The sequence below is a fragment of the Schistocerca cancellata genome, chromosome 5, assembly GCF_023864275.1.
Source record: "Schistocerca cancellata isolate TAMUIC-IGC-003103 chromosome 5, iqSchCanc2.1, whole genome shotgun sequence".
In the NCBI taxonomy this organism is placed as follows: domain Eukaryota; kingdom Metazoa; phylum Arthropoda; class Insecta; order Orthoptera; family Acrididae; genus Schistocerca; species Schistocerca cancellata.
Window position 1 is genome coordinate 326,375,440 of NC_064630.1, and position 11,800 is coordinate 326,387,239.

Here is an 11,800-nt window from a genome sequence, read left to right on the forward strand (position 1 = left end):
CAGAAATAGACAGAAAATAATTTTATGCCACACCTTGACTAAAAGAATCGATCGATTGCTGAGATACTTCCTGAGGCATCAAGAAATCGTCAGATTAGTAATGGAGGGAAATATTGGGAGTTGGGGAGATAAAAATTGTAATGGGAGACGAGGACTTGACTATTGTAAGCAGTTTCAAACGGATGTAAATTACAGTACCTATGTAGAGGCTTACTTAGTGTAGACTACAGTCCGATTAAAATTACTTGATAGTTTATGTCTGTTACTTGCTGCTATAGTATTGCTACATCGGCTACAGGCTACCGCTCGGTTATAGATGACACAAACACGACGGCTCACGTCACAAATTAGCTTAATTTGTAACGCGAAGCAATATTGGAAGCGGCCAACGCCAGGTTTGTCGGAAATGGGAGACGCACTGTCGACTGCTGATTAAGTGACCAATGAGTGAACTACGACACGTGACGTGTTTTGTAGCTCTGAATTTAAACTCATGTCCTACGTTAATCACAACCTCGCGATGCGCAATACATCCCAAAAACGTCGGTCAGCAATATGCGGCAGAACTAAAGCCACGATCTCTTTGTTCACGGCGATTAAAGTTAACCTTTGCGAGCAAACCCAACACTGAAAGAAATCAGTTTCTTTACATGATTGGTTACCTGAAGCTATCCTCACACTGGCTAGAGAAAGCGCCGCGTTACCAAAAGATGAGCAGTACTCGTTGGCACCTGGTTGCAGTTTATAGGTGACACACGCATATTCCAAACGAAGAAAGAATGTTAGGATGAAAAATGAGAGGAAATAAAGTCAATACGATTATGAAAAATGAATAGGTTGCATTTAAACCAATTAACGAAATAAAAATATCTTTTGATTAGATTTAGAAATAAAAAAAATTCTGGCACATTTGACGAGGATCGAACCTACAACCTTGTACACGTAAGGCTAAAATGATAACTTTTGCGCTACGCTACATCGTTGCAAAAGCACTTACATTCGTAACGCAACGATAAATTGCAACCTTAAAAAAATTGCTTTCGCGAAATGCCGTACGAAGCTTATCTGATGTAAGCCAATCTCTGTGATTAGGATTAACTGTGTACATGAGGCTGAATCGCGTGGTCTGTGGAAATCTCCAGCAGTGTTTGGTTACTGCTGTGTACGAGACTTGTGTATTTCATTAGATCCAAATATATCTACGAAGAATGCTGGACAAGGAACTGGATGTGAACTGAGCAGTTTTTGTGCAGTTTGCGGTTGTGACGTCGAGCGCGCTGATTGGAGGAAACCAGCTCCAACGCTTGAAGTGTCAACTGACAATTTTAATCGGTCTGTAGTATCTATGACTGCATCAAACCACTCTTCAGAGTGAAGACAACAACAACACGTGTTTGGATAAATGTTCCCAGTGACGCAGCGAGAAGAAAGCGAGTAGTGGACGGAGGCTTACCCAGTGACCCTTCCGCCGGTGGCGGGAGGCGGCCACACGTATGGAGGCAGCGCTGAGAGGAAGCGGACCACAAAACACTCCCGCCTCTGGTCTGGGAATAACGGAGAAAGTGCCGCTGCCTCGGCCGCTGCAAGCTGGCCGGAACCACAAGAACCGAGTCCGGGAATGCTGCCGAGCTGGACGTTCACCGGTAGCCAAGCCAGAGACACTCAAAAAAAGCTCGGTATTCCCTAGAGGCCCGGAAGGCGCGACACAGTGGCTCATCGTAAACATCTGAACACATTTATGATAATCCGTGCCGACCGCACATTGCGTTATACTCTTGTGTAGAACTAGCAAGTCGACATTCTGATCGCACAAACCCAAGCTTTTTTACACCATACTGAAAGGTGATTTCACTGTCACTTTTACGTTTTTCATGGAAACTTTCTATTGCACGTTGTAGAACTTAGTGCCTATACAAAAACACGGATTATTTCCCAGTCACTGCCCCGAACTCTCATAATGGTAGAGGCGTACATGAATAAAAAAATCTGTCCGCACTGTCTAGTCTTATAAGCATCTGGAGACATTTAAGTACTGTCAATCACTTTAACCCCCTTCAGTGCGACAGCGTTCTAAAGGTTAGCTTGTGCCTCAAATTTCTTAGAACTTCGTAATTCACATTCAACGTACACGAGAATATTTTCATGAAACGCAGGAATATTACATTCTTGTGTGTTCTTTTAATCACTACTTTTCGCTGTAATTATTGAAATTTCTACTTCTTCTAGTCACTATGGATTTCAGTTGCTGGTGTTTATCATAATTAACAATCCCAACATCAAATTCATTGCCAGGATATTGTAGATCCTTGCACATTCCTAACTTCACCTGACACAAACTAGAGCTCTAGGATAACTGTTGTTACAGGACTTTGTGACCTGCGAAGCGGCAAAGATTTGCGCATATCTTTTTTCATTTGCTCTTAACCTGTTTGAAACTCAGTTCTTTGGACCAGATATACAGGATCTACGAGTGTCAAGTCTATTGTAAAAAAACTCCAGAAAAGTTTTTTTTTTTTTTTTTTCAGCTGCGAAGCGTGTAAAGCCTTGTTCAGTAGAATTTCGAGCCGGATGTCAGTAACTTGCTGCCACGGTATTTCGGCAGAATGTCTTCTGGGCTTCTTCAGGTTTATGTTGATGAAAGTACATTGGTTAAACGTATACTGGTTAAAGTGCACTGAACTAAGAGAATTATGAGCCGAAATATCGTGGCAGCAACATACTGACATCTAGAAGTTCACCCTAAACTTCACAGAACATTTTATGGGCCTGGAAAGTTTTGTAAGTAGGCTGTTTAGATTTTTATATGGGTAATGCCACGTAGCGCTCTGTATGAAAATCACTGGCTGTGCTGTGTGCAGTCTGTGGCTAGTTTGCATTGTTGCCTGCCATTGTTGTCATGAACTGCTATAGCTGGATGTGAACAGCGCGTAGCGTTGCGCAGTTGGAGGTGAGCCGCCAGCAGTGGTGGATGTGGGGAGAGAGATGGCGGAGTTTTGAAAAATGTCATGAACTGCTGTATATATTATGAATATTGAGGTAAATACAGTGTTTGTTCTCTATTAATATCTTTCATTTGCTAACTATCCCTATCAGTAGTTAGTGCCTTCAGTAGTTTGAATCTTTTATTTAGCTGGCAGTAGTGGCGCTCGCTGTATTGCAGTAGTTCCAGTAACGAAGATTTTTGTGAGGTAAGTGATTTGTGAAAGGTATAGGTTAAAGTTAGTCAGGGCCATTGTTTTGTAGGGATTATTGAAAGTCAGATTGCGTTGCGCTAAAAACATTAAGTTATTCTAAGGGGACGTTTCAGTTTTAAATTACATATCCAGCGTTTTTCACATAAAACTCGGTGAATTATAATTCAATAACAGAGGCAATTTTCTGTCGACTGAAGTGTGAAACAGATCGTGTAACTCATGTTGTCAAGCGTTGCTGAGTCACATGGTTATGTCGCATGTGTTCTAACGCCGTTGAGACAACGTAGTTTGTATCTCCAACTCTTCATTCTTTGCCGTAGCATCCGTAATGGCCTGACCATTCAAAGTGTGTAGTTGCAACGTCAGTAGTACAACTGGAAACTATTTGAGATGCAAAATGAAGAGGATTTGATTATTCGTAATTTTTTCCTAATTTTGTCATCAAGACGCAGATTAATTTTCTCTTTGAAAAACAACAAAACAATTACACCTATGATCGTTGTTGTGTTCCGAGTATTCTAAACAAAACTTTTCTGCCACCTCTCTGCGTTCCTTTTGTTATGCCTCTGCATGAAGGCAACTTAGAAAGAAGCACATGAAGTAACGCCATTAACGAAGGGCAAAGCTTGCTTACAGTGTTATATAAAGTGTAGCTAGTGGGGACCGTACTGCAACATACTCTGTACGCAAGGAAAAAAGGTAGGATTCTTTCCTATAGCCACGAACAACACACGCAAGCAACCAAGATTCATGTGCAAATTACGAGCTAGACCTTAAGACTTAATACACAAATCTCAGTGCGGAATCACCGAGCAGATGTACCCTAGGAATGCATTTCTTGAAAATGTAGCCCCAGTTGCTTGTAAATAGGCAACATGAAAAACCGAAGCTCGTTTCTTAACCATTATTACGTACTTAATTATTTTGGTAGACATGAATTCGTAGTTTGTATATACGTAAACTCGGCAGGAATAGTGCGCCGAAAGTAACTTAAAAAAATAAATAAATAAGAATCTAGTTTTACAACAGCCGTTACGAATACCCAGCGAATCTCTCACCGAACGGAACATCAGACTGCTTTCAAGGAAGCATCCCTGGCCTATCTCTGCGAAAGGAGCCGTCCAGATAGGAGGCGAAACAGGTAGCCGGAACCACTCCGGAATGGCAGTAAGTGGCGGTTACGCAGTGAGGGCGCCGTGGTTAACCAAGAATTGCTTTACAACTTCACATTTTGTGTTATTTTGAAGGATTCGATTCAAGCGCACAGTAGATTCCCATTATTGTGACAACGGATACAAACAATGAGCGCAATCTGGAGGGCAAGGCTGGCGGTGTGGTATTGATCACGTAGGGAGCTGATGAGTTCCGGAGAACTAGAGCATCCCTGGCGTAGAAATTGAAAGAGTTACTCTTCATACGCTAAGTTGGTTTGGAGTAAGTACAAAGTCATACGAAAAAGGGGACTATTTGCTCATTTCGATGTGTTCTTTTGAGCATTGACACATATAGCCTAGCCGTAACAGGAGACACTATCCAACTAAGATAATCGGGAATAATAGGCGTACATCATTTGCTTCATAAGAACAACGACAGAGAATACTTCAGACATAGTGGGCGTTTTAGATGGAAACGGATCATATTAAGAACTATGTTGAAGGAAAAATGAAAAATTTGTGCTCTGTTGTCAGTAGTTTCCGAAAAGCTGCTACATGAAACTGTAGATGCGGAAATGATGCAGTTGACATTAAATTATTGGCTGCCTTAGTGTCTTTTTTACATGTTGCATTCGAAACTATCATCGCTGCCTTGGATTCATTTTACAGTTCGCGTTTGCAGACGCACCGTTGCTAAACGGACCTTATGTCTAACTTCTGTTTTAACCTGCGCACATGTATTCGAAACGGAACTGAGGATTTAGCCCTGCCTTCAGTTTGAGATAACATTAAAGAATATTAGTTACGAGGGGAAACTGATAAAATAAATAACGACTTAACTTCCTTCTCTAGTATCTGATTGATTCTTTCAAACAATTGTTGAGCAAAGAGCTTATGTTTAAATTCCATTTTCCACCAATAGGTAACATACTATCAGCTATTGCCAATCCCGTTCGCTCCTGAAATACACTGTATGCTGTACGGAACACAATACCACGAAGACATTCAGTAATCTGAAATATTGCTGCAGGTACAGTAAACCCTGCTACATCAATTGCACATAGATTCAAGTTTCGATGAAGAAAAATTTTTACACATATTTCTGTTCCAAACATTTATAAAAGTGATAACTGAAAATTTCTTTGCAACAGTTCTTAAAGCAGAGAAGTATCATTGTGAGCATTCAGATACACAGAACCGATTTTTTTGCCGCCAAGTTATACAGTGCTCACAGACTTAACTTTGTGGTACTTACCTTTGTAAAGTGGATGCTCATCCTTTCATATACTTCAATTTGCGTCCGTAGAAGCACGAGTTATTCGGCAATGCTGTTAATAATAAATAAAAGCACAAAAACAGCTCAAATACGTTTAATATTAAAGTTTCGGCCTTAGTGAAAATTGTAAACAAACAACGCTGTACCGGACGTCACGTGACATTTTTCATTCGATGTTGGTGACATACGCAGTACGCTATGCTCACACTACAGATATTTTGGCGCCATGCAGGAGATCTCTAATTCCATAGAAAGAGCGTATAGTTCCGTTTAACAAGTAGAGTAGTCGCTTCAGCATCTTTATTGATAAAAATGTTGCGATGGTTATCCACATAGCGAACAATTATATGCTTCTCGTACTTTCTTGTCCAAAACCTTATTACGAGGTTTTTAACTGATGGCTAAAGATTTGCAGCGTCTACGCTATACAAGATACCGGCGTCATATCGCACTACTTGAAATACACACGATATACATCATGGGGTAGGCGATATACAGTGAACCCGATCTCCACCGACCATTTCGGAAGTTGTCCAGGGATGTATTCGGTATACGGAACACATGGTCTATAGTTGCTCGTAACACACAGTAATAATAATTTATTCGGTTTTATTTCCCCAGTTATATTTCCCCTATGAAATACCTGCACAATAATGGAAATTGTCTACAATATGCAACCACGAAACTGTACAGCACAATACACAGTGTAAAAGAATAACTTTCACACAAATGCAAAAGTACTGTAATGTGGTTGCCGTCGCAACTTGAGGAGATAACAAGGGGATCGTACGAACTTGCCGTCATCGACTTGATTCATATTTAAGGGTTGTGTAGGGCACGACTACGACTTCAACATATGTAAGCAATCAGACGCAACTGTTAACGGTTTTAAGAAAATAGTGTTTGAAAATTTTACCCGTATTTACATACATTGTTTGGTTGCTAGTACTCGAAACGTCTGCATTCCAGCGTGTTAAGTGGTTAGTTTCAGGATCGCGAGGACCATGAACCGAATATTTCTGCCTGCACTTTTCTTCTTCTCACATAATTATTATGACTGTGCTGTCATCATTAAATTATTCATTTATTATTTTCGTAATCTTTATCCTGAAAAAAGGAAAAACAACTTTTGAAATGGAACTGAAAAAATGGATACATAAGAATTTTCAATCAAATCAACAGTCATTTTATTTATAATATTTAATCTACATGTGTGGCAAGTATAACTTGTAGCCTGAGGAGCATGGAATGGATCGGGATGATACTGATCACAGAAACATGGGAAACAGTAATTATTGCGTCATACAGCACTCATAATGAAAGAGAATCCTTGCATGTGCATGGTTCCAAAACAACGTTGGGTTATATTCGTAACTGGGTCTGGGCCATCACACAATGTCGCGGCGTACCACGCATAGCTGATAGAATTACGTGGGAATGAAATAAACTAAAGAGCACGAGAAGCGAGATTCGATCTACAGACCTCGAGCTTATGAAATTAATCATCTACTCACTCGGCTGCGGAACCCTTGATTACTAGCGTCCATGTTAAGTATGTAAGCACGCGCAAAATGTTCACACTTTTTCGAAAACGGTGGACAGATGCGTCTTGCTATTTACATATGTTGAAATCCTAGTCGTGCCCCATACAGTCCGTTAATACGAATCAAATCGTCGAGGGGAAAGTTCGTACGGTCGCCTTGTCAAACTAGCGTCGTTGTGATATTCTTCCCTAACACTAGGTGCACATCGGCCAATTCTTCAACGGTAAACTTATCCATACTGCAAAGCGTTACTTTTAACGAAAAGCAGGACAGAACATTTCTTAATACCAGCTTTGGGACGAAGATCAAAGAGGGCATTACTTTTGTTAACTGCAATTATTCTGTTGTACAGAAACTTTCTCAGCGCAATACAGATGCCAAGATAAATGGAGGCGAGAGGGCAAACGGAATGCAATTAGTCTGTAACGAGCCACCGGAGGCACACGTATCTCGTGCCAAAATACTCAGAAAATAGCTCCGAACAACTTTCGAAAGTTAATCGCTGGAGTTCGACTTCACCCCGTCAGCTTCACAGTGGCACGCTTTGATATGCGTATATAGGGCGAAATACTTGTCAGGCGTAAGAACTGACATAAAATTATCGGTATTTGTAACGGAAAATACGGAGCCGTTACGACTCGAATCGTGAAGTGGAAACACGAAGCAATAGAGTGGCAGTACTCACGGGGGCTTGGGATCGGCTGGAGGTGCAGGTTGGCTGGCGTCGCTGAGGGCCATCATGCTGGCTGCTGGTAGCTGTCGCCGCTTGCTACTGCCGCTGCCGCTGCCACGGCGTCACTGGCGCGAAGCGGCGGCTGGGCCCGACACGCGGCCGCCGCCGTCAGCTGCCTGTTGCCCCTCCCACAGGCCGCCACTGCCTCGGCCTGCTGCAGCAGACAAGGCATACAACAACACACGGGGCGCCGCGGCACGTGCACGTGCGCCAGTAGGTGACAGCGTCTCGCCTTACCCATTCGACCGCGTTGCCTACGTACACTACCACCCACCTGGACCACAGGCCTGCGCGCATCCTGGTGACGTCACACAGTGACTACCTGGGCCAACGAGATATACTTCTCGTGGGACTCGGTCGTCAGCAAGGCCAAGAGAAAGACAGGCCGTGGCGCTTACGTCACAGCACGTCACACGAGTGCCAGCAGCCAGGGCCTGTACTACAGGCAGGACTTCGAGACCGACTAGGGCGGCAATGTTTTAGGGGCGGCAGGGGGCAAAAAAAAAATTAGTTTCAAATGAAAAAACGAAAAAAATTGAGTAAAAGAGGATAAACCAAAACACAGCACTGTTTTCAAAAGCATACGGAACAGTTACTTACAAGGGAACCTCCCCATCGCACCCCCCTCAGATTTAGTTATAAGTTGGCACAGTAGATAGGCCTTGAAAAAGTGAACACAGATCAATCGAGAAAACACGAAGAAGTTGTGTGGAATTATGAAAAAAATAAGCAAAATATACAAACTGGGTAGTCCATACGCAAGATAGGCAACATATGAGGTCAGGAGCGCCGTGGTCCCGTGGTTAGCGTGAGCAGCTGCGGAATGAGAGGTCCTTGGTTCAAGTCTTCCCTCGAGTGAAAAGTTTACTTTCATAACTTTTCACAAAGTTATGATCTGTCCGTTCGTTCATGACATCTCTGTTCACTGTAATAAGTTTAGTGTCTGTGTTTTGAAAGTTGTTTTTACTTGAGGTTTAACGACCACACTGAACAACTCAGTGGACTATAAACAGTGGCCCGCCCTAATTTAGGGCCACTGACTCCAGGGAAGGGAAAGAGCCAGTGCTTTTAGACGATCACAACATCCGTGCCTCACGGGATTCGAACCCGGAGACATCTCGGACGAATGAACAGAGGACAATCGCTTAAACGGCTGCGCCACCGGCGCGGCTAATAAAAGTTGTAAATTCTCAATATAAAATGCAGACAAGGCGTCATTTATTTATTTAATCGCAAGATAGTGGAAGATGAAAAAGATTTATTCCTCATTCTAAAACTATTTCAATTGAAACAGAAACGAAATAACAACACGATTAATCAGATGACAGTTTGACGCCTCTCCCATCAATATAGCACTATTTCAAAATTCAAGGAAAATAGTTACACACCTTTACTGATCCATTTTCTTGCAATTAAAAAAAAAGTAATTGATGCCAAATTAAGTTGCACCGTTATATTCAGCTGACTTCTAATTTAAAACAATAAGCACATTCTTTCTTTTTCAATAAGTTGCGAAATTTCAAAAATTGAGGACATTTGTTGTTTTCAATCAGGAAGGAACTTAGGACAAAACATGAAAACTGAGGACTGGCCCAAGAAAATGAGTAGGTCTAGTCACATTAGTTTAATGATTTAAAGTATAATAGGAGATTTGCATTGTTGTGCCGTTGGATGTCGGTGGTGGTGGTGGATTAGGATGGTAGTAATAAAGAAGAGGCGTTACTTTTCAGTTCTAGACTAGGGCGGTAAAACGTCTAGCAACTGCTCTGCCAGCAGCTGTCTTCGTCGGGGAACGAGTAACTATTTCAGACGAGTTAATAATTCTTGTCTGCGCGTTTAAATACATGTAAGCTCTCGATAGCACACGACAAAGCTAAGACCTTTAGTAGGTACCATTTCAATTACATACTGATCTCCTGTAGGCCTTGCACGGAACCGAGGGCTCGCGAAATGTTGCTTGCGCACAATATTCCGCTCTTTGGCGAAGCTAATTAAAAAACTTAGAATGAGAAACAAAATTTGCAGCTGCAGCTAAAAAACGAAAATACATACATTTTCAAAACACAGAAAGTTGAAACGCGTCTGAAAAAAAGAGAACCGAAGCATTGCACTCGCACTTACAATCTGAAGGACTGCCACTGAATGTGCTTTCGGCTCTTAGCCAAACTAATTAAAAACATAGAATGAGAAACAAAATTTGTGGCTATCGTTCTCTTTTAAATTAGAAATCAGAGGCAGACAGTTAAAAAATTAGAATATATGCATTTTCAAAACACATCACAGAAATTTGAAACGAGTCTGACAAAAAAAAAAAAAAAAAAATCACTGGAGCACTGTACTGCACTTGCACTTAAAATTGTGGGAGGAGATAGGTGTGATGAGGTGTACAGGGAACATGATGCTAATTTGAAACTTAACCTATTTCATTATACCTTTATGAGCATATCTGAAAACAGTTTCCCTAAGCAAACAGTGAAATATAACTGTAAGAAACCATGAAAAAAGCCATGGCTTACTAAAGAGATAAAAATATCTTGTAAACAGAAAAGGGAAATGTATCTTATAGCTAGGAGGAGTAATGATCCTGAAACAATGAAACATTATACAAACTACTGTACTATATTAAGAAAAGTTATTAAAAAGTCCAGAAGTATGTGCATTATGTCTGAGATTAGCGCATCTGATAATAAAATTAAAACAATTTGGAATATTGTGAAAAGGGAACCATGGCAACCAAGAGCACAGGAAGACTGTATTTCTATCAAACACAATGAAACGTTTGTTAAGAAGAAGTCAGAAGTAGAAAACATTTTTAATAATCATTTTTAAGTGTTGTAGAGAAAAGGTTCCACCTATTCATTAGAAAATGCAAAGCAGTAAATGAAAGAGGCAGTACCTACGCAATTTGATAAAACTGAAATTTAACCCACATCTCCTACTGAAATTAGGAAAATAATAAATTCACTTAGAAGTAAAAGCTCACATGGAACTGATGGCATTTCCGTCAGAGTACTAAAAGCTTGTTCCCAACAAATAAGTAGGATTCTCAGCCACATACGAAGTAACTCACTGAAACAGGGAATTTTTACAGATAGACCGAAATATGCTATAGTTAAACCATTGCATAACAAAGGGGATAGATCTGATGCTAACAACTACCGCCCAATCTCACTTCTGACAGATTTAACCAAAATTCTTGAAAAAGTAATATATTCAAGAGTAGCATCACATATTTGTAAAAATGAAGTACTAACAAAATGTCAATTTGGTTTTCAGAAAGGCTTTTCAACAGAAAATGCTATATATGCTTTCACTGATCAAATAATAATTGCAATAATAACCGAACATCACCCATTGGGATATTTTGTGATCTCTCAAAGGATTTTGATTGTGTGAATCATGACATTCTTCCAGATAAGCTTAAGTGTTGTGGTATGAGTGGAACAGTGCACAAATGGTTTAATTCATGCTTTACTGGAAGAATGCAGAAGGTTGGAGTTAACAGTACAGATAGTCTATAAAAACCAGTAGAGTCCTCTAACTGAGGAGGAATCAAGAATGGTGTCCCACAGTGCTCAGTCTTCAGTCCCTTATTGTTCTTAATATATATTAATGATTTGCCACTCGATATTCATGAAGATGCAAAGTTTCTTCTTTTTGCTGATGATACAAGTATAGTAATCACATCCAAGAAGCAAGAATCAGCTGAGGAAATTGCAAATAATGTGTTTCAGAAGATTATTAAGTGGTTATCTGCATATGGACTCTCACTAAATTTTGAGAAAACACAGTTTATACAATTCTGTACAGTAAATGGCATAACACCATTGATAAATATAGACTATGAACGGAAGTCTGTTGCTAAGGTAGAATACTCAAAATTTCTGGGTGTGTGCATC

At 40.6% G+C, this 11,800-nt stretch overlaps 1 protein-coding gene across 1 annotated transcript in view; it reads right to left on the reverse strand.

The window, feature by feature from the left end:
- LOC126188175 (protein NDRG3) overlaps positions 1–7,974 on the reverse strand; it is a 491,060-nt gene extending 483,086 nt beyond the window's left edge. Inside the window, exon 1 of the mRNA XM_049929694.1 lies at positions 7,854–7,974. Coding sequence (XP_049785651.1) covers positions 7,854–7,909 — 56 coding nt within the window. The 5' untranslated portion in view covers positions 7,910–7,974. The remainder of the gene's footprint in view (positions 1–7,853) is intronic.
- Between the last annotated feature and the right edge of the window lie 3,826 nt (positions 7,975–11,800).